Genomic DNA, 24,253 nt, shown 5'->3' with positions numbered 1-24,253 from the left:
GAAGATAGTTCTCATGGGCCGTCATTGTGCTCACATATTGTAAGTGTGCCCAATCCTTCAAACCCCCGCTCCGCCCCACCATGTGCAGGACAAGGATCACCAGGTATCTCCCCACCATGTCTATGTCCATCTCTACATTTACTTGGGCAACCAGCAGCAAGATGTCCTTAGAGGAATTCCTAGGTCTGCCCTACTGTAGTTTGTTCCTTGTTTAACCATTTGCTGCAATTTGTCCCCTGCTGTACGTTGACACAACCAAAAGTATAAAATCCTCATAGCATGGTTCTTTTTTTGCCACTAAATTTTAATATGGAGAAGATTGTTTAGCACTTTTATACAGTTGTTTCTACCAATATGTGCATTGTTTACTGATGATCTTTTTTAGGGACATCACATTTTGGGATTGACAAGAGCCCTCCTTACTATCTTGTATTGTATTGGAACTGTAATGTCTTCCTTATATTGTAAAGCGCTGCGCAAACTGTTGGCGCTATATAAATCCTGTATAATAATAATAATAATAATAATAATATATACAGTTTGTGTGTGTGTATTTGAATATATATATTTATATACACTGTTATTATGTTTAGTAGTTTTTTACTTATTTAAATCCTGTCTGTTAATCCATCCATAACATAATAAATGGCTTTAATTTTAATTCAGAATTTCTGAGCTTTGAAATAAAAATATGACAATTTGGCATATGTTCTTCAGGAACAAGAGTGAAGCAGTCACAGAGAATACTTTGGCAAAGCCTTGAAGGGCTTAAGAGGAAGAAGAATTTCAGGCTTACATCAGTGTCGTTGGGCTGAGGAGAGAGGTCACCGGGTACCATGCAAAAGATAAAGAAGAAAGTTAGAGAAATATTGTTTATGAAAAGATAAAACTGGAAATTCTGAACTCTACAAGTAGGAGGGTAACAAACTCAAGATAGGTGTGAAAAGTCAGTCAGAGCTGGACACATTGAGCACCATCAGTTTCATATAGCCAAAAGTCTGTGGACACCTGACCATCACTCATATGAGTTTGTTGGACTTTCCATTTCAAAACCAAGACCATTAATATGGAGTTGCCACTTCTCCGTCTTTGCAACTATAACAGCCTCCATTCCTCTGGGAAGGTTTCCCACAAGATTTTGGAGTGTCTGTGGGAATGTATGCCATTTGTCAGGTCAGGTACTGATGTTGGATGAGAAGATCTGGCTCACCATCAACATTCCAATTCATTCCAAATGTGTTCAGTAGGGTGGAGTTTAGGGCTCTGTGCAGGCAATCAAGATCCTTCACACCAAACTGGTCACACCATGTTTTTATGGAGCTGGTTTTGTAGACAGGGAACATTAATGCTAGACCAGAAAAGGGGTCTTCCCCTAGCTGTTACCACAAGGTTAGAAGAGCACAATTGTCTATTATGACTTTGTATGTTGTAGAATTCACAAAACCTTTATTGGGAACCCCTGAACGCCATCTTTTATAGGGTGTCCACCCATAGTCTTGGCCATATAGTGCAGGAGGATAAAGCTGACAAACCCTCATGACTCCACCTACTTTCTTTTACATAATTCCCTGTTAGCTTGAAAAGGGGCCCTACCAGCATTATGGGATCTTGCATGAAACAACTGCAGATCCTCATCCTCATGAACGCCGATTTATATATTTACACTGGAGTAAATTGCAGAAGCATTATGAGAAAACCAATGGCCAACCCAATACACATGTCAGGGTTTCCTTTCCACTCACCTGTCCTGTCACCTTCCAGAAAGTATCCCGCAGCAAGGAAAGCTTCATCTGAACTCCGATGGCTGTGAAAACAAAGGAAAAACATGTTTGCAAAGATTTTGATTTTGAGTGTAATCCACAAACAGCATTTCCCCTGCGTTATCAGTGCATATAAAGTGTGCAGTATTTCTTGGTGCATTGCAACACTTTTAAATTTTTATGTAATTAGTCAATGTGCAAAAAATTATGCATTTTTCACTGTCCAATCACAGGCAGGGGGAGGGTCAAGACCTAGAAGCGTTTCTGAACTGCAGCAGAGGAAAATCAGGTCTCCTGCTGTGTAGAGCTGTGGAAATCTCAGGACTGGATGGATGGATCGACAGAAATTCACTTCCTTTAGCAGCTGAACCAGCTCTCATATATGTATTTCACCGGAGTATTTAGATGTTTGTCAAAAGTCATCTGTTTTTTTTTTTTTATATATATTGATCAAACAAATACATCCAAAGCGCAGAACTAATGTCCCTGTAAAGGAGCCCGCAGAGGAAAAAGAAATGAGTACAATTATTAGTAAAATTCCTTCTCTCTTTTGGCTCCCAGGCCCTATACAGCTGCCTGCGTGGCATCACATCAAAGGACAAGACTTTCCCTTCTGACAATAAACTCGGATCTCCCTTGCAGCTATTATTCCTGTTTCTTGGATTCCGCCCAAACTTGCTAACTGTAGAAAACTTCTGAATACCAATCCTGGAACACACAATCTCTTCATCCATCCCATCTGACTTGGGACACCTTACCAGGCACATGTGCAGCACTAAATAACGCTCACTATATCTGCATAAAGGGGGGGTCGCTGCTCCCCTCCAGAACCAAAAAATGTGGAGAGATTAAATGTGTTATTGAATCAAAACACACAAAGACTCATAACACCGTCTCTCTTCAAAATCAATATCCCAGAGAGCTCAAAGGAGCTTTAAATGAGAATTGCACTAGAGCTGCAACAGTTAATCGTTTTAGTCGATTAAAATCGACGATTGAAAACGTTGGCAACGTTTTCGATCGTCGATTCGTCGGCTATCGATTGCTTAGCCTGTTCGGGGCTCCACAGGAGGAGAGTCACACGTCACACACTGCTACCGCTGCGCCCGACGTGCCCACCGCCTAAGCCACGCCCACCGAACAGGCTGAAGCCGCTCACGCCGCTGGTCTCCTCCTCACCGTGAGCTCCCTCAATACAAACTAGTGCGACTTGAATGATATTCCATTTTGCTCATGTGGTTAGCACTTTCCTCCCTGTTCACATAGGAAAGGACTGGCACCTGTCCCAGCAATAGTACATTATATACAGCGCACTGCAGAATACCACAAGCTATAGAGGACTACAAATCGCAGCAATAATACATTATATAGAGCGCAATGCAGAATAATGCCAGCTACAGAGGACTACAAATCCCAGCAATAGTACATTATAGTATAATGTACTATTGCTGCATTCCTCTATAGCTGCTGGTATTCTGCACTGCGCCGCTGTATAATGTATTATATTGCACACCACACTTTTTTTTTTACTTCCACCGCTCTAAGCTTGCTCCCTTGATGGACTACAAGCTCAATAGAAACTAGTAGTCCATCACTGGAGCCTTTTTTTTTAACCGATTAATCGAACTTAATAATCGGCTAACTAATCGATTATGAAAATAATAGTTAGCTGCAGCACTAAATTGCACTCTAATTAAAGATCGGGGAAAAACACAAAACGAACCGCTGAAACCAAATACATAACCAAAGAGCACAAAGTATGTAAAATATCCTCTCTGCATCGGAAGAGCTATGACTACACAGATCTGATTCAATGGAAGGCACAAATTTCCTAATGGATGACGTCTATGACCGATCGGAACCTGGGGCTGGACAGGGCCCTCCCTGCATCTTATAGATTTATTGATTTTCTATAAAACAATACATTTTAAGCACAACCCAAAGTAGAACTGCAGACAAATGTTTTTTTTAGAAGTGGGGAAAGCTCAGAACTTGGGACCTGTTTTCTGCTGTCTGTGTCCCCATGGGATAGTTTTTCCTTAACTCCTGGTGACAGGAAGTGAAAAGAAATCTTTCTAACAAGGAAATAGACCAATAATGACTCTGTCCCACTGTATTCAAAATAAAAAAAAACAGAAGGCTAAAGAGCAAGCCCTATTTTTTGCGTTTGCAGTGGATCGCTTTGCCACGCGTTCGATCGCACTGCGGGCGGTGGGCCAGGAAGCGGTACAATTGAATTCAATGCACTGCCACGCCCCCCCTCCCACGCCAAAACACTTGGAGCAGTTTGTTAGCGATCGCGGTGCGTTCCAGCAGCTACCCCTCTGGAACGCACACGCTTTCGGTGTGAAAAAGGCCTCACATGTCTGTATGAATACATTCTGGACATATCACAGGATATACAACAGAAACAGCATATTTTACCAGAAAAGCTCCATCATTTAATAAGCCGACCTTGAGCTCCAGTTCAATGACTTTGCCCAGGCTGAGAAGATGTCATCAGTCTGTTGCAGGCAGGTAGTCTCCCTTCTTCCAGTGATCAGACTGCAACGCTGTAACTGTTTTATAAGTGAGAGGCTGCAGCAGGGGCTGCACTGAGTCAGATATTTGTGAAAAGAGCCAAGAGGTGAACAGGCAGCAGGATTTACATGATTGTATCATACCTGAGCCGGTGTTTTATCGAAAGTTCTAACTCATCGAAATCTCCAACTACCTCACTGCCGGGTACTTGCAAGTTGGAGGTTTCGACCAGACGGCGTTAGACTGCAAAACACAAAGACTGACGGAGCTCTGTACAGCTGCATGTCAACAATATTCAGCAGGTGGCAAACTCGACGAGTAATCTGAAAACGCTATGCGCGCATACGCACCGCAACTGTAGAGCAGTCTTTCTGAGCACCGGAAGTGAGGTAGTTGGAGATCTCGATGAGTTGGAGCTTTCGAGAGAACACCGGCATCATAGTCCATGAAGTAGATGACGACTGCAGATGATGCCTGAACAAAAAAAGGTGCTGTCCTTAGCACCCCTAACTTTCAGATTAAGCCTTGCCCACCTGCCATCCTGTGGCATTGCAATGGTGCACAGACATTCTCTCAAAGGTTTGAAGAAGAACGGTCAGTGAGCAGGGACCTAGCCCTGAAGCCAGGCAAGTCAAGATCTACAGTGAAACTATTATCAGAGGGGCACACAGGGGAGGTATGTCTAATTAATTAAGCTAATAGCAGCCACCTTGTGGTGTCTTCCTTTATAGGAGTTGACAGGTTCACTTTATCGCCCACCCTTTGCTTCACGAATCCAGTGTGAAAACCTCTGAGGGTTAATTAGGACAGGCACGTGGACCAATAGTGCAGAGTGCTGAATCAGGACTTATACCTGCAATCCTCCAGTAGTGAAGGCCCCTCTACGTGTAGCTGTTCTTCATCTGACACGTGTCGGCTAATTTAATAACGTTGATTACATGATAGTCTGATTAAAGGATGCGCTAATTACACAGCTGACAGCCAATAAGATTGATGACAACATATTTCTCCAGATCCTCTCGATGTGTTTGAGACAGACGCAGCGCTCCTCAGCAATCTCCTCAGTTCCTAACAAGTGTTGTGACATTTACAGCACAGCCTCCTATTAAACCATATTATGCCATAACAGGTCCTCGCCCCTTCCACACCTTTTCCAAAATAAAAAAACAATTTTGGCTGGAGTTTGGTTTTACAAAAGATAACATTTAGGTTTAGATAGGACAATGCATTGTATTTTCTGTTCCTTGGAATATGTAGAGCAATGACGGACACCTTGTGTTCAGCTCCTCCGCACCCAGCTCACACAGAGCAGAGCTAGGAGAGGCCTACTGTATGACACAGGTCAAAGGTCGCAGGAGGGGAGGTTCATCCTCCTAGGAAAGGGGAGACAGGTATTGTTGAGGGGACAGCAGAGCTTGGTAAGGATCAGGCCTATGTCTTCACAGCTGATGATGGGGAATGGTTAGAAGTCAGAATGAGAGAGGGGAAGAAGAAGATGAAGAGTAGGAATAAACTCAAGTCTTCTATTGAGCCTACTGTCTCTTCTTCCTCAGATGCAGATACCATGGAGTTGCTAAATAAGTTTGGTGTATTCTCAGATGAGGGTAGCCTTTCTGAGATGGAGGATTTGGAGCAGGGTGCCCAGAAACGGTTGGGCTCTCCTTTGGGAGGCAAACAGGTCATGAAGCACCTATCTCGATCACCATGATGCCAGTTCCCGACCCGATTAAGCTGGTGACCATTAATGTCGCCAGTGTGAAATCTGTGAGTGCTTGTAATGCGGCCTTATTTTTGCTCAGCGAGGTTGATGCTGATCTTTTGTTTTTTGCAGGAGACCAGGATAAGTAGCCTTGCTGACATACATCTGGCAAAAAGAGAGTGGAGACGTGGTCCTTCTTTCTGGTCTCTTGCGGCCGAGCCTTACAGCGGTGTTGCGGTCCTTTTTTCCGGTATGGTAACGTGCCGGCGGGTGATCGAGGTAGAGATTGGGAGATGCACGGTCCTAGACGTCACGGTAAGGGGGCAGGACCTGCGCCTGATAAATGTTTATGGTCCACAGACTAAATGGGACAGGAAATGCCTCTTTGCCAAGATTAAGCCTTTCCTTTTTACGGCCCAGCAGGTGGTCTTTGGAGGAGATTTTAATACTGTTACTAGGCCCAAAGACAGGAAGGGCTTCAGAGACCGGTTGGGCTATGATAGCGTTTTTTTGAATACGAGAGTTAGGGAAGCAGGTTTGGTTTGGTAGATGCAGGTTTGGTAGATGCGCACATTCAGCGCTGCTCAGGCAGCACGGGTTTCACATTTCAGAGAGGTAGTAGCCAGAGTAGAATAGGTTTTTTTTAAAAGGGGGATTCTGCTTTCTCGGCTCCTGAGTGTCGGGCAGCAGAGTTCTCTGATCACTGTATACTGTCGGTCACTCTGAATGCCTCTGAGACACACACTAAAGGAAGAGATATTTCTAGATTAAACTCGGCTCTCCTGGACGATGAGAGGGTAAGACAATCCTTTGAGGATTTTTTTCAGTTGCAGGTATCAATCATAGACTTATGCAATAGTAAGTCTGAGTGGTGGGAGCTTATGAAGAAGCGAACTGCTAGACTTTTCAAGGCCATAGGTAGAAGGAAACAGCTTGATAACTATGTGGCCTACCAGCGCTTGCGAAGGAAGCTGGACAAACAAGAGGGATGTTACCTACCTGTCCAGGAGGAAGGGTGGCCTAGAGATGGTAAACCCGATAGTCTTTTTCTCTCTGATGTTTTTGAAACATGAACTTTAGTAACATGCTTGCAGAGAGACCGCCTGGATGGGTGGGCATTTTCAGATCCTGGTTTAGACCCTTTTTGCAAGACTGGGAGAATGGCGGGCGTGTGAAAAGTCTGAGAGTTGAGCATGGTGAGCTTCCAGCTTACGTTGCCCTGTGCCTGAAGTTACTTCGGCAGTGGTGTGTGACAGCGGAAGACATTCATTCTCTTCCCAGGAAACTCCTTGAGAGGAGGGTGGTGGACTCTGTCTTTCATGTATCACTGGCCTTGAGGTATTGCCCAGGTCCAGTGTTGAGGGAAGGGTTGCATTTGGTGAATTTAGAAAGGATCCCACTGAAGTTTAGGGATTTGACCTGGCTCGCGTTCCATGGCAGGCTGCATGTGAAAGGGAATTGGAAGCACCGCTCTGTGGATGAGAGGGGTTGTCCCAGAATGGAGTGTGGGGGCGAAGTCGAGTCCATGGACCACTTTCTGCTTCATTGTCCCTTTAACATGCAAGTCTATCAAAGGGTGGGGAGGGCTCTCGGTATCTCTTTTCTTTCCCGCATGAGTTATGCGGAGTGGGTGTACGGAGCTTTTCAGAGTCGCCAGGGTTTTGATTTAGACACCCTTTTTCTAGTGTAGTGGTCCGATATTTCACTTGCAATGCACGGTGTCAGGTTTCCATTCGGCATAAAATCCTTCCTGTCGAGGTGGTGGTGCACGATATTCTCGGTGAGGTTGGGAAAATCCGGGGTCTTGAGAGGGGCAGGTGGCAACGAGAGGTCTGGATAAAGGCGTGGAGGAACATCAGGCCTGTGTAGTTGTACATCTGTCTCCTCAAGGGTGAGTGGCTTTCTCCTGCTATTCTTTTCACTCCCCTAGATTTCTAAAGTATATTTTTTGAAGAAAGGCTACATGCATGGGTGCGGGTAAAGTGCTTCTGTATATGGTTTAATATTATAGAGTTATGGAGGTTTTGAGGTATATGTTTCTTTATGGCCAAGTGTTTTCTGGTCTGATGATTGAGATTGTTATTTATTTACCTATTTATGTATCTTATGTGTTTTATTTTTCATACTTTTGTATATAATGAGATGAGTGTATGGAACATTTTTCATGAATAAACAAAATCTACACTCTAATGTCCCCCCACAGTCACACACTATTATTATACAATCATATAGCTCTCACATATTCCACAGTGCTGTACAAAGAATACTGAACCTGTTACATCAGTCTCTGCACCAGATGAGCTTACACTCTAATGTCCCCCCACAGTCACACACTACAATTATACAATCATATAGCTCTGGCATATTTTGCAGTGATGTACAGAGAACACTGAGCAAGTCACATCAGTCTCTGCACCAGAGGGGCTTACACTCTAATGTTCCACCACAGTCACACACAATTATTATTATTATTATACATGTAAATAGCTTTGACACAGACTGTAGAGGATTTAGATGATCTCTGATCTCCTTCTCACCCTAAACACAGCTCAGCAGTATGGCAGTATATCTCCTCATGTATCCCTTGCCACTGCCTTTTAGATCATAAGCCCTGACGAGCAGGGCCCTCCTTTCCATCTTGTCTTGAATTGTATTGTAATGTCTTCCTTATATTGTAAAGCGCAGCGCAAACTGTTGGCGCTATATAAATCCTGTATAATAATAATGGGTGATGTAGAGGTGTCACCACTAAATCTATGTAGGCAGCCAGCGGCCGGTTCAGCACCATGGACAGATCCTATTATAGTCGGCCTGGACTTGTTCTCATGATTTGACTGCTGTACATTCAGCCTTTGGAAGCTGCTGCTGCTGCTGCTGCTGCAAGTGTCTGGTTGTCATGATCAATTCATACCATTCATTCCCTGGCTTCTAGAATTTGAGTCACAGAAAATGTATACAGATCAGCAGTTGTCACTTTTCTTTGGCTCTGCATCATTTTGTGCAGTGACACAAAGCATTGGCTAAGGATGAGCATGACAGCCAGTCAGCTGTAATCTGAGATCTATGCAATCCACCAATGCCCAACTCAGCAGGCACCTTACTATCAACTATAAATATCAATTGAAAACACAGTCGATCAGTCATATTTATCTTGTCCATCCCGCCCTTGGTAGTTTTTCAGACAGAAATCATGTAACAAGAGTCTGCAGTCCTACTCAAAGCTGAATCTGTCTGAGCTATATATTTTGTTCTGCACAGGATCACTGATTGCTTTTTCTTCTTGCCTGCAGTTGCTGTATAAGAAAAAGTTTTACCATTTGCCAAAAAGTGATTATTCATCCAAGTTATAAATAAAATATCAGCGGCGGTCTTTATCTCTGAGTCGTTTTACTTATAACATTTGTGATTTTACTGGTGACTGCTAGTCGTTTTTTGGTCCCGTGCTGGGTGTTAGAGGTGGGTGGCGGATGGCATTGTGCGCACAGATGGGGAGTCAGAGCTGCTGATGGTAATTACAGAGGGGGTGACAGTCTGAAGGTTATAATATCCAATACACACCAGCAAACAATAGAGACAACGACAAACATTGCAACAAAGAAGACACAGAAGAGAAAAGAGACTCAGATAATGAGAGAGACGCGGAAAACAAGAGCGACAGATTACCCACTAAAGAGATACGGAGGATCAGACACGGAGCATGTGAGGAAAAAGAGCAAGAGAGAGAGAGAGAGAGAAGGGGGGAAGAAAAACCTTGCAAGACAGAGAAAGGAGGGAGAAAAATAAAGGGGAGAAAGAAAGAAAGAAACAAAGAAAGAAAGAAAGAAAGAAATAGAGAAAAGAAATGAAGGAAGGAAAGAAAGAAAGAAGGAAATGAAAGAAGTAAGGAAGGAAAGAAGAAAGAAAAGAAGGAAGGAAGGAAACAAAGATGGAAAGGACGGAAGGAAAGATAGAAAGAAAGAAAAATAGAAAGAAAGAAGGAAGGGAGAGGAGAGGAAAGGAAGGAAGGAAAGAAAGAGGAAGGAAGGAAAGATAGAAAGAAGCGGACGTGGGTTGCCGTCCATTCCTCTGACCCCCTTCTCCGTGTTCACGTGGTTCATACTACGCAATTAACAACCTACTAATGATGGACTTGTCATACTCCTGATAGAACAGTGATCATGTGATATGAACATTCTAATTGGTGGGTTTATAGGAGATATATCTACTCATTTCACAGAGACTGCTTTGTTTTTAACATTTGTATATATGTGTACATTACTTTTAAAATCTATTAATAAAATGCAAATTTGTACTTAAACATATGTAAAAATTTTCCATTTTCTGGTTGAGTAATTTCAGGGGTTTGGTGCCCACATTTAGGACTGGGGCCTATCATAGTACGGGAGAGAGGGAGGGAGGGAGAGAGAGAGAGGGAGAGAGAGAAGAGAGGAGGAAGAAGAAAGTGAGGACGAGAGAGAGAGAGGAGATAGGGAGGGAGGGAGAGGAGAAGGAGGAGAGAGAGAGATTGAAAAGGGGGAGAGAAAAGGAAAGAGTGAGGAGAGAGGTGCAGCGACAACAGACAGATGTGCAGAGAGCAGGAAACATATTAAAAAGACAATTGGCAGAGATGGTCAGACAGAGGAAGAGAGTGATATAACAAGATAAATAAAAGGGGTGAAAATTAGTAAAAATCCAATTGTCTGAAGAGAATGTCCCTGTTTTTAAACAAAATCTGATACATTTGATATTTCATTTACGCTGGCTGGGCAGCTGAGTGCTACTAATAGCTCTTCCACTTCCAGCTGAGAAGTCCGCAGTGCCCATCAGTTGTTGTCAGTGACAATTTGCCTGTTGTGCGCAGGGAGGAATTTCATTTCCAATAAACTCTGGAAAGTTTTTCAGGGTCAGTCCATTCAAAAGTGAATTATTATTCAGAGTGGTCTTTGCACCCTTTTTTTCTGCTACTGTATCTGGTCTTTAACATAAAATAAATAAAAGTGCACCAGGGATTTTAAAACCCCGCGTAGATCAGAGAGCTCAGTGCAAGGATGGTGGAAACCCCGCATAATGGGAACAGCAGATTTGCAAACCCAGGAACTCGGTACAGAGATAGGGGAAACCCCTCATAATGGGCACAGCCGCTTAGCAGACATGGGAACGCAGCAATGGGATGGAGAGAACATCTCATAATGGGCAGACCTGGAAACTCAGTGTGGGGATGGTAGGAACCCCTTATAATGGGCACAGCATGTGTACAAACCTGAGATCTCAGCACAGGAATGGTGGAACACGTCATGATGATCACATCAGGTGTGCAGAGCCAGGAACTCAGCACAGGAATGGTGGGAACAACTTCTAATGAGCACAGAAAGTGTGCAGATCTGGGAACCCCTCATAATGTGCACAGCGGTTGTGCAGACCCATGAACTCGACACAAGAATGAGAGGGACCCCTCATAACGGGCACAGCGGTTGTGCAGACCTATGAACTCGGCACAAGAATGAGAGGGACCCCTCATAACGGGCACAGCGGTTGCGCAGACCTATGAACTCGGCACAAGAATGAGAGGGACCCCTCATAACGGGCACACCGGTTGTGCAGACCTATGAACTCGGCACAAGAATGGGGGAACCCATTGAGAAATATTGTAAATATTATATTATTTTGTTTCTATAGGCAGTTTGCTCTGGAGGATTACCAGTGATTTATAACTGTACATAACTGAGTGGTGAATGCTGGGACTTCTAGCTCTTGCATACAGCCCACCACCAGCCTGAATATGAATGCAATGTGTGTTAAGGGAGCAGAGCCTAGAATGGGTCTCCTTGTGCGTCAGGGCTTGTGATGGTGTGTGTGTGACTTTGCAAGTTCACACTTCCTATTTCTGTACAGTGTGGAGAGTCAAATGCAGGCAGGGAGGCTAAATGGAGCCGTTTCCTAATATATGTATAATAATGCATCGTCATCCCCATCCATATACACAACACCGGAAAACCTGTCCATATAACTAACATACTGTGTGCCTGTGTAGTGCTGAGGTTGTATGCTTGCCCTCTTAGATGCGACTTCCTCAACTGTCATCCTTCTGATCCTTTGGCTTTTATACATTGAGATAACAACGCAAACAAGAATATGGAGTTCCAACTTCACTTGCAGCATACGCCTTTTAGCTCAGAGACCCGCGAAAATACTGAAATCAGAGGATGTACAAAATACATTTCAGAAAGAACCCAAATGGTTAGATTTTGAACACAGAAACAGGGGGAAAAAAGTGTCTTTTAAAGTGGGATACCATCTTTACCGCTTTCTCCCTTCTCTCTCTCTTCCTCCTCTGTCTCTACTTCTTTCCTCTCTCTAGCTCGTCTCTCTTCTCTCTGCCCTCCTACTTCTCCATTTCCTCTCTTAACACTCATCTTCTCCTCTCTTTTCTCTCTCCTTCCTCTGTCTCCCTCCTCGCTCTTCTCTGTCTCCCTCTCTCTCTCCTCTCTTTCTCCCTCCCCATCTCTTTTCTCTCCACCCTCTCTCTCCCTTCCTCACCTTCTCTCTCTTCCTACTCGCTCTTCTCTGTGTCCCTCTCTCACTTCCTCTGCTCTCTCTTTTCTCTCCTCTCCTCACCTTCTCCTCTCTCTTCTCCCTCCCTGCTCTTCTCTTTGCCCCCCTCTCTACCTCCTCTCTTCCTCTCCACCCACTCTCTCTTCTCTCTCCCTCCTCTCTCTTACTCAACTTCCTCCCTCTCCTTCTCCTCTCCCTCCCTATCTCCTCTCTCTCTCTCTCGTCCTCACTTTCTTCTTCCTCCTCTCTTCTCTCTCTCCCCCTCCCTCTCTACCTTCTCTCCCCTCTTTCTCTCTCCTCTCTTCTGCACTCTCTTCCCTCCCTCCCTTCCTCCTCCTCTATTCCCCTTCTCATCTTTCTCCCTACTTATCTCCTCTCTCTTTCCCTCACTCTCTATCGCCTCTCTTCTCTCTCTCCCTCTCTCCTCCCTCTTTACCTTCTCTTCTCCCTCTCTATCTCCATCCCTATGTTCTCCCTTCACTCTATCTTCTGTCTACCTCTCTTCTCTTTCCCTCTCTATCTCCTCTCTCCCTCTTTTCCCCACTCCCTACCTCATCTCTCTGTCTCTCAATATGATTTTATTACAAATTGCTGCCGATCTAACATGTTTCCGGCACTGTAAAGAGAAGTAGGTGTTAAGAGTCACAAAGAAAACCAAAGCAATGATGCTCATTCACCATCCAATCAGCAGGCAGGTGACACAAGAAGTGACGTGCTGGCTGTGCAGTGTGGCAGGGGTAGTGTGAGTCACATGGCTGAATAGATTTACAAAACGTTTGGGAGGCAAGACAGCTATGTATGTATTCCAGCCATAATGATGGATTGTTGCATCTCCAGTTGGTGGAAATATGAATTGCAGCGACGATGGGCATTGAGATCTTTATCAGGGGTATTTCAGGGCAGTGTGGCATTGTTGCTCACCGCATAACATTTCAGTGGCTCTGATGCTGCTGGAAATTAGCCGCCTTCATCGGAGGTGGTGTGGTCGCTTTACACGCCTGTACGTGTACGAGTGTGTGACACAGAGAGGCTCAGTGCAGTGTTTGTCTGTCATTAGACACAGCCGTCTCTCCTCGCACTCCCCCTTCCCCGGGCTTCCCAGTCTCTCCTCTGCTGCTCTGTCTCTGTAATCATCTATACGCGTCCCCTCCATACGCTGGATTTCACCCCCCCCCTCTTCTCTGCCCCCCCTAATCTTTTCTCCCCCTGGAGCAGCAACAACTGAAGCAGTGCGGGAGCTCTCCTCCTCTTTGGCATCAACAGACTGAAGGGGTCATCATTTTCTTCTTCTTTTTTTTAAATCCGGGGGTCCATGCCTGGCTCGCACGGTGGGGGTCCTGCTCATTCATTCGCAGCTGCCATCCATTCATCGGCTCGTCAGACCTCCGGAGGGAAAGGTAAGGAGGATGGCGCGGATGAACTGTGGTACAGTGTGAATGGAGAGCGTGGACGGCAGCAGGTGCCGGATCAGGTGAGGGCTGGACACTGGCAGGCAGATCTGGCATACCCGATGTCAATAATAGATGTGAATGAAGCCAGCCAATGCCGCCTTGTTTAACTCTAGCCAAGATGAACTGCCGGTCTCTGTCACTGGAGGGTCAAGCAACAGGGCATTGTACACTGCGAGGGAAGGCCGTCCAACTCGGGTCCTCGAGGGCCACTGTCAGGCCAGGGATTTCGGCTTATTAAGCAGGATGTTCCACAATTCATTAGTGCCTATTAACTGGAGAAAAATGTGGAAGGTCTATGACCCTGGAAGACTGGATTGGACAACCCTATTGTCTTCTGAGTCTTAGAAAATAATAAAAATCCAGAACTGTCCAACTCCAGTCCTCGTGGGCCGGACACAGGTCACTAAATCTCCCATTGAAACGTATTGGGGGTTTGTTTAGGCTCTAGAATGTAATGTTGTTAACATAACGTTATGCTTCGGGGGGAGGGGGTGCCTAGAAGACTGGACATCAATGAATAGATAGATCAGATAACCTGGAGGTCAGCGTGCAACTGGTGCAGGACCAGAAGTTCCAGCATGGCAGACATATACCTCATTGATGACAAAAGTTGCACAAATGAAATCTAAACCCGAGAGCAAATCTATGGAGGAGCATTGTTGTCTTTGTAGGTTGCTCTTCTAATTTGATCTACAAGCACTACAGAACACCTCTCATGGGGAGAGGTGTTCTGTAGTTCGCAGGAGCTAGCTGTTACAGCTATCATGTGAGATTTCAGTTGCGTGCACAGGAAGTGACATTGATTTTTTGGCAGGATCAACAGGATTTTCTGCATTAGAAGAAAGTAAACTAAGCACTGTTAGGCCCCTTTCACACGGGCTGATCAGGAGGGGATCAGTGCATGGATCTTCTCCTGATCTGAGCAGTACAGAATGAATGTCACAGCTGTGACCTTCATGTGCGTCCAGTTTTTTCCTCCATCTAGTGATTGAAGAGAAAACTGAAATGACCGGACCCTATGTCTGTCTATGGGGAATCGGATGTAAACAACATGTGTCCGTTTACATCAGATTACCCCCCGATCTGGCACAATCAGGTACGGCAAAACGGATCTCTGATGTGTTTGTTTTTCCAGACCTGGCCGGAGTCGGGGGCAACCGGGTGTAAACAGATGCCTGTCTGTTTACACCCAGCTGCCTATAGACTAACATTGGGCATCTGATCGAGTCCGCTTGAAACAATGACAGGCTGACCCGATCGGACCACCAGTGTGAAAATGGCCTTAAGCTGCAATATGTTACATTTTTGTTCCTGCGTATTGATACACTTTAATCTGGAGGGGGCGACCAAGGGACCGGGGACTTTGGAGGGGGACCACCAATGTGAAAAGGGCCTTAAACTGCAATATGTTACATTTTCATTCCTGCGTTTTGATACTTTGGAGGGGGGACCATGGGACCGGGGACTGTGGAGGGGGACCACCAATGTGAAAAGGGCCTTAAACTGCAATATGTTACATTTTTGTTCCTGCGTATTGATACACTTTAATCTGGAGGGGGCGACCAAGGGACCGGGGACTTTGGAGGGGGACCGTGCATGGAAGACTGGACATCAGTGAAAGTATACAAGTATGGCAGCTTGCTCAGGGCAGATAACATGTGGCTCAGTGTACAACGCTTGTGGAACTACAACCCCCAGCATAGCAGATGAACATTTTAAGAGCTTTTGTTAATGATGACATGATCACAAATTAAACCTCTGATTGAGAAGATTCTCCCTCTGAAGGCTAATGGGCCTGAGGATCACATTTTATGCCATCATCAATGATTGCCTTTGCTTTGTTTCCCGCATTACCACCAGCCAACTAGACCTTTGTTGCAAGATTGTAGCAAGCAGCATTCGGACCTGTTGCACCCCTTTCCCTAATTGCATTCTGCATGGCACGTCAGCTCCAATATCCATTATAACATCGGACTATTGAATCAGACCTCACCTTGGTGGGATATGCAGAACTATCGCCAGGGGCTGTCACACGGCAGTCCCATTAGGTGATTAGATGACTTTAAGCTGAACTTCAGCCAAATAGCGACGTTCACATTTACCACACATATATATATATAGGAGAGCTTTTACCTGTTTCTGTCCATCCAGTCCTGCGATTTACACAGCTAAGCCACCCAGCACAGTGCTGTCTGGCAGGGCAGGAGACCTAAAACTTCTCTGCTGGAGTTCCGCAACATTTAGAAGTCCTGTCCCTCCCCCAGCCTGTGATTGGACAGTGAAAGAGAAGCAGAAGACTGACAAGCTCATCTCTCTGTCACAATGTTCTCTTCCCCTATCAGCATGTAACTTGTTAGCACACCAGCACTGCAGCACTCCTGATTGGTTCCTTGTACTACTTATTCCTCTACCAGTCTAAGCTCTCCTGTACAGAAGGCTACAAGATGTTGATACCAAGTCAAGTTCAGGTACGTACTCTGCTTGCATTTAAAAAGAATACATTAAGGGCCCAATCCCACCCCAATGCATTTTGATGCGTTTTTTTAACATATTAAAAACACATATACACAAAAAATAGTGGTTCTCAATGGTGAAGTTCACACCAGCGCATTGCATTGAATCTTGAAAAAACAAAGCGGGCTGCAACGCATGTAAACATTTCTTGAAAAAACATGTAAATGCATGTGCCTTTTACATGTGTTGTTGTATGCCGCATTGGTGCGGTTTGGGTCTAAATGGGCCCTAATGATGTATGAATGAATACAGAGCTGCATTGGTTTGTGTCTTTTCTATCTGCCTGGGGCTCAGCTTTATACTGGCTGGACACATCACAATCTGATTGCGCAATCTTTATTAGATTCAGCAGCAACCTAACAAAACATTCCATCCAATTTCTATGCCGTCAGGTCCCAGGAGGCCGTAGCAGTACATAGTGGTGGAATCTCATTGTAACTCGTGTAGTCAGCTTTATACAGTCACATATGTATTATGTCAGATCACACGCTTCCATGTTTACACGGAACCTGTCAGGACACAGGTACTGATCGAGGCTCACGCCCAGCACCGGACATACTACAGGAGATTGTTAGAGACTCGGGACATATCATCAGAGACTGTCAGAGGCTCGGGACATTATAGGAGATTGTCAGAGACTGGAGACATTATAGGAGATTGTCAGAGACTGGAGACATACTATCAGAGACTGTCAGAGGCTTGGGACATTATAGGAGATTGTCAGAGACTGAGAACATACTATCGGAGATTGTCAGAGACTGGGAACATACTATCTGAGATTGTCAGAGACTGAGGACATACTATCGGAGATTGTCAGAGACTGAGGACATACTATCTGAGATTGTCAGAGACTGAGGACATACTATCTGAGATTGTCAGAGACTGAGAACATACTATTGAAGATTGTCAGAGACTGGGGACAGACTACAGGTCATTGTCAGAGACTGGGGACAGACTACAGGTCATTGCCAGAGACTGGGGACAGACTACAGGTCATTGTCAGAGACTGGGGACAGACTACAGGTCATTGTCAGAGACTGGGGACAGGCATAAAATGGAAGGATGTCAGAAGTTGGTTACATATTACAGGTGATTGCTATAAACTTCGCAGATACTACAGGAGGGGGTCAGAGAATGGTGACATACTACAGGAGATTCTCAGAGACTGTGCACCTAATAAAGGAGATAGTCAGAGATTATAGGCATACTACAGGAGATTGTCAGAGACTGTGCACCTAATACAGCAGATAGATAGACTAGATCCATATTACAAGAGGGGTCAGAGACTGAGGACATACTATAGATGTGGTTAGAAACTGGCAACATGTTGCAGGAGACGGTTAAAGGCAGTCCTTTACCAATCAATACTCTCATTATGAGCTGCTGGGGCCTGAGGGCCACACAATAAATACCAATGGGACGCAGGGAAGGCCTCGGGGTTGTTACATGTGCTCGGCGTGTCACTGTGTGTCTCCATCTTGTGATGTGTTACTGACACGCAGTAACTATGAAGTGCGGTTTTGAATTTGCGAAATGAAAGGAAAACGTATGTTTGTTGCAGCGCGAGAAGAGCGACGGTGTCATTTCAGCTGCTTTGATATATCAATACTTCTGTAGCTGAAATGGCTTTCTTTTAATAAATCCCCGTGATGCACCAAAACCCTGCAGGGGAAGCCCGAGAAATTACAAAATCGCAATATACATACATACATACATACATATACATATATATATACATACTAGGAATGCACCGATACCAAGTACCAAAGTTAGGAGGCAGCTGTCATGTGTAAGGAGCACACGGAGCTCCTGGGATTTGTACATCTCGGTTTTAATGTATGATTTTGTTTTTATAAATATATACCGTATTTTTCGCTCCATAAGACGCACTTTTTTCCCTCCAAAAGGCGGGCAAAAATGTCTGTGCGTCTTATGGAGCGAATCCCTATCGCCCGACGCCCGGGACATGCAGTTTCGGGCGCCGGGCGAGTAGTTTTTTTGTACATTTAGCCCTGCTCCCCCCCCCCGCCGTGGTTTTCGGAGTCCCCTGCTCCTCTGAGGGACCCGTGACCACGGCATTGAAGCTCACCATAGAGCCCGTAGAGCAGACAAAGACCGTCCGTTTTTCGTCTGCTCTGTGTGATCACTGAGACCGTGGTGTCGTAATCACAGCGCCACCTGTCTCAGCTGTCACTAACTACAGCTGTCACAGAACCCTAACCTCCCTGCGTCCTATGGTCAGGTGTGCCTTATGGAGCGCAAAATACGGTATATAAGGGATGCACCGATACCAGTTTTCCAAGTACAAGTACCGATACTTGTCCAAGTACTCACAGATACAAGTACTGATACTTGTCCAAGTACTCACAGATACAAGTACCGATACTTGTCCAAGTACTCACAGATACAAGTACTGATACTTGTCCAAGTACTCACAGATACAAGTACTGACACAGTTTTGTTTATTGTCATGTGACAGTTTTTCTAAAACAATATCAACTAATGATTTCAGGACAGTGGTGGAGCCCCAGAGCCAAATCCCAGCTGCAACCCTGGTAGTTCTCATAAAAATGCCAAGTATCGGCACTGGTATCTGAACTGGTATCGGTGCATCCCTAATATATATATACATATATATATTGTAAATTTCAAACTGTTTCTGGCGTGCTATACCGCATTTTCATTACCTTGCAGACCTTTAGATTCTCTCTCCCTGCTCATCTCCTTTACATGGCTATCGAACATAAAGATAACTTCAGTCAAGATTCTTTAAGCTGCCCTGCCGCTCAAGGTGTGCTGCAAAGCAATTCTAAAATGAAACATGATAATCTGAGAGGCCACTTTGGCATGCCTTAAGTACACTTCAGCTTGCCTTATGTGCTACTTGAAGCTTGATGACTCATGAATACTTTAATAGCCCGGAAGTTGGACATTTGTCTGTGTAACTGGATGCTTATCCTTACTGCAGTAATATGTTACAAAAGCGGTATGAGATTATCAAACAAATGCAGGATAGTACCTCGGGGGTGGAGCCCAAACTCTGGCAGGAGGTGGGGTGGGAGGGGATGTTGTTCAAATTCTGTACTTTGAATGGAAAATTCTTTAGTTAAGCCTTGATTGTTCCCCTTGAAATCCACATAAAATCGCACTTATTCCACAACATCCCAATCCCGTTAAGCAAGTGACTGCTTGTTATACAGAAGGAAGGAGTTCCGTCTTTACAAAAGGCAAATTATTAAAATTACATGTTGGAGACTTGAAGACACCCAATGAACAGTTCGATCTGCTTTTAATGGGAGAGATTCAGATTACAAAATGAACGGGGGATATTGTTATAAAATCTGAAACCGTTATAATAATGAAATACAACTCATTATAAATGTCACCTCCTTTCTGGTAATGGCAGAGAAGTTTATATTCAGTCTAGTTCCTGTCACCCTGCAAGATATTGTGCCTCTGCCCATCACCCTTTGTATCAAATCGAGCGGCGGCAATCGTGTCCGCCCAAACCCCCCCCCGTGTCGTGGTTTTTAGGGTCCCCCGCATCACAAGAGTTGAGAATGTTCTGCTGGGCCATACTAAGGAGTGTCTGCGCATAGGAATGGGTATCCAGAATTTCCTCACATGACCCCGATGTTCTGAACCCATAGGGATACATAGAAGGATAATCTTTTCTTCCCACAGAAGCACAAAATGTCACAGTTATCACCAGAAGAGCAACAGAGGAGAAATCTCTGAGGTGATATCTTCCAATGGTGACCACAGTCCAGGTGGTGACATCTTCCAATGGTGACAACTGTCGAATAGGTGACATCTTCCAATGGTGACAACAACTGTCCAAGAGATGACATCTTCCAATGGTAAAAACTGTCAAAGAGATGACATCTTCCAATGGTGACAACTGTCCAAGAGATGACATATTCCAATGGTGACAACTGTCCAAGAGATGACATCTTCCAGCGGTGACAACTGTCCAAGAGATGACATCTTCCAGCGGTGACAACTGTCCAAGAGATGACATCTTCCAATGGTGACAACTGTCCAAGAGATATGACATCTTCCAGCTTTGACAACTGTCCAAGAGATGACATCTTCCAATGGTGACAACTGTCCAAGAGATTACATCTTCCAATGGTGACAACTGTGCAAGAGATGACATCTTCCAGTGGTGACAACTGTCAAAGAGATGACATCTTCCAATGGTGACAACTGTCCAAGAGATGACATCTTCCAATGGTGACAACTGTCCAAGAGGTGACATCTTCCAATGGAGACAACTGTCCAAGAGGTGACATCTTCCAATGGGGACAACTGCCCAAGAGGTGAGATCTTCCAGTGGGGACAACCATCCAAGAGGTGACATCTCCCAATGGTGACAACTGTCCAAGAGATTATATCTTCCAATGGGGACAACTATCCAAGAGGTGACATCTTCACATTGGGACAACTGTCCTAGAGAGGATCTCCCCTCGAATTTGACTTCTACACATACTTTACCATGGCATAGTATTATTGTTAGCTGTGTATTAATTTAAAACTAGAATTTAGCAGGAACAGCATGACACATCTCGAAGAGCTGGATAAACGAAAACCTGTTTGAGAGCACCCCTGCTTCTCAGCATGTTAAAGTTGAGCAAGCCTGAACCAGGCAAAAAAGCTCTTCTGTGATGCAATAGTATCGCTCCTCATGTGTCCTGGATGGGGTGGTCACAAACCTGTCAAGAGATATACAATGGCTGCCAATGTTGACCTTCTGACAACGGCAGTCATTTTCCTGGCTGGCTGTTATCCTGACGGTCCACCTTCATCACTTTGAGTATTTGATCTGTAACAAGTATGCAGGTCAGGAGAGTCAGAGTAACATTGACATTCATTATCTACATCAATGTTCCCGGTCAAGGATTCAAGGTATTGAAGGAAGAGGGTCAATCGTGGCAGTCTGGCAGATAGCATTTTTAGATGGAGTCAGCAGTGGCAGGATCATGGCAGGTTTTAAACTTTAGGCAAATTATTATTATTCAGGATTTATATATCGCCAACAGTTTGCGCAGCGCTTTACAATGTAAGGGAGACATTACAATACAATTCAAGACAAGATGGTAAGGAGGGCCCTGCCCCTGAAGGCTTACAATCTAAATAAAAACAAATCAATGCAGCTCTGTATTGATTAATCCATTATTACATGGATCTGAATTGGTATTGGTCTCTTGTCCCTGTAAAGCAGAGCTCAGACTTGGGGAGGGATAATCAGTACAAGGAGCCAATCAGTTGTGCTGCAGTGCTCATGTGCTAACAAGGAGGAGAGAGTATGGTGACAGGGAGGAGTGCTCATCAGTCTGCCGATCCATCTTTCACTATTCAGAACGGCATCAGACAAAAATGAGGCCTTCTCCCCTGGCAGGCAGGGTTGTCCTGTAAGGACAGACGTATAAATCATTTGGCAGGTAAAACAGCTCCCATGTATGTATTTTATCTGTGTACTTAGCTGTTTGGCGGGAGTTCAGCTTTACTTATTGTCTGTTAGATTAGAGCCTTTCTTGGACCAGTGATAATAAAGCATCACCCACTAGAACGCTGCCACCTAGTGGCGAAATAAGCTTAAAGAACTACATCTGTGACACAGACCACCTAAGTTTGTACTCCCCAGGAAGACATGTATGAAATCTCTCTTGTCATCGTTGTATCTTTAAGATGACTCTCTCCTATTTCTACATCTTCTCCAGCCCCAGAATAGAAAACAGAGGATATTTCTGTCTGCTGTCTTTTCACCTCATCCTCAGATTGGGAGATTGTGTGAAACGCTGGCGGGTCTGTGTACAGCCAGATAAGCCATCTTTCGTCATCTGAAACCCTACAAACTCAATGGAGCTGGCTTATCCTCCGGCATGAACTGATGAATGAATGACAAGGTCCGGTATTACCTCCCTGGTGGAGTCACATGGACATCTCTGTACCAGAGAATGGCCAAAATAGACATCAAATGGCCGCCATTATGTGGGCGATAATGTATACAATTTTATCAAACCAGGGATGTGGTTTTAGATGAAGTGGAAAGGTGAATATTAAGGACAGGACTGCTTAGACAAATTATCTCTCCTCTATTAGTGCAGGAGAGTTCTGGAGGAGATTGGGCTGTACTGATCTCAGGGCACAGAGATGCTGGCTGTCAGAATATAGCAAAATCCTAATTGGAATAGATCTCAAGCACTGTATTATATTTCACCATTACTGGGATTGGCATAGATAAAGGGAGAGGGGCAAGATAGAAAGAGGAAAGGAAAATGAAAGTAAAAAAGGGGGGGGTGATAGGGATAAAGGACAGGAGCCAGACAGAGGATTGGGAGAAAGGAAGAAGGGAAGTGGGGAGAGACAGTGAGAGAGAAGCCAGGAATGAGTTGAAGCAGAGCTGATGAGACAGTTGCTGATCCTTCAGAGACTGAGATGGACAGAAGGGGAGGTTTCATCCAATAAAAGAAATTCGCTACAGCAATAAGATGTTTTTCTGCAGAAACTCACCACAGGCTCTCTGTAATAAAGCCAACACTCCCAATAATTAATGCCTGAAACTGTACTTGGAATTCACGCTTTAATGAACATGCCCCTGGCTGGATGTACAAATACCCTTGGACAGAAAGAGGAGGAATATTAAGATGAAACGAGGTGGTGTCTGCATATGACTGAGGGTCTATATCACCTGCCCTAAATAATCCTGGCACACTCTCAGCCAGCACAAAGCTCATTCTCTGTGCACCATTTCTGGTGTAACAAGAGACATAATGAATTTGCATTTTTCCGTTTTTCAAAGTGGGCTCTATGTTACTGATTTATAAGAATGGCTTAAGATAGAGAAGAGAGAGTGGAGTCCTCCAGCAGTGCAGAGTACATCAGGAGAGGAGAGTTAGATGGAGGAAGGAGCAGAGTCCTCCAGCAGTGCAGAGTATTTCAGGAGAGGAGAGTTAGATCAGTGCAGAGTATTTCAGGAGAGGAGAGTTAGATAGAGGAAGGAGCAGAGTCCTCCAGCAGTGCAGAGTATTTCAGGAGAGGAGAGTTATCTTTCAGAGTATTTTATTAATTTTCCAAAGTACAATAAAACAATAAAATAGCACATGATGCACAATCAGTATAGCATACAATTGCATTACAGTTTCTTCCACATTAGCATAATCAAGTAGTAGGAGGGGATCACTAGAGGCCATACACACAATATATAATAGTTCTGTACAACAGAACATATCTATCCACCTATTCTTGCCAATTTATCCCCCATCACTAAAATCAAAAATCAGAACAGTCTGAGAGGAATATCTGGCCTAGGGATCCGCCTATGTCTGAAGCAAACATTTGTTATGATCTCCTCCATATCTATATCAATAGAAGACTTTCTGTCCAGCATCTATGTACTAAACGGCTCACATGTGCGAGCATAAAAAAAAAAATAAATAAAAAAAAAAAAAAACAGACAAAAAGAGGAAAAAGAAATAGATACTAAAGGAAGCAGAACAGCTTAAGAGTCCGAAAAGAGTAGCTCCATCCCCGACCAAATATCCCAACATCTACTTAAACCTTAAACATAGTCCCCAGAGAAAAATTACAGAAAAGTTGTACAATGAAATTTACCCGGTTTCCAGCACCCCTGTATATAACAACCAGGGGGTCCAGGTCAATTCAAAACTTTTTTTATTATCTTGGAGGATGCTGTGAAGTTTCTCATGGACCATAATCCACGACATTTTTTGTTTGACCAAGTGGAATGGAATTGTTGGTGTTTTCCAAGCCCT

At 44.4% G+C, this 24,253-nt stretch overlaps 2 protein-coding genes across 3 annotated transcripts in view; one reads left to right on the top strand and one right to left on the bottom strand.

The window, feature by feature from the left end:
* Positions 1–24,253, bottom strand: part of CACNA2D4 (calcium voltage-gated channel auxiliary subunit alpha2delta 4) — a 169,104-nt gene that overhangs the window by 16,117 nt on the left and 128,734 nt on the right. The window contains exons 31-32 of the mRNA XM_018576417.1: positions 1,743–1,804; positions 797–811 (exon numbers count right to left, since the gene is read on the bottom strand). Of these exons, the coding sequence (XP_018431919.1) occupies positions 797–811; positions 1,743–1,804 (77 nt within the window). The remainder of the gene's footprint in view (positions 1–796; positions 812–1,742; positions 1,805–24,253) is intronic.
* Positions 13,369–24,253, top strand: part of LRTM2 (leucine rich repeats and transmembrane domains 2) — a 48,670-nt gene continuing 37,785 nt past the window's right edge. The window contains exon 1 of one of the 2 annotated variants that reach the window (XM_018576460.1): positions 13,369–13,907. The gene's annotated coding sequence lies outside the window, so the exon portion shown is untranslated. The remainder of the gene's footprint in view (positions 13,908–24,253) is intronic. The other variant, XM_018576461.1, reaches the window with a different exon arrangement.

The sequence above is a fragment of the Nanorana parkeri genome, unplaced genomic scaffold (genome assembly GCF_000935625.1).
Source record: "Nanorana parkeri isolate BGI_ZX_2015 unplaced genomic scaffold, ASM93562v1 scaffold67, whole genome shotgun sequence".
Lineage (NCBI taxonomy): Eukaryota > Metazoa > Chordata > Amphibia > Anura > Dicroglossidae > Nanorana > Nanorana parkeri.
The sequence above is the reverse complement of the archived record's forward strand: the minus strand, read 5'-3'. Positions and strand labels throughout refer to the sequence as shown.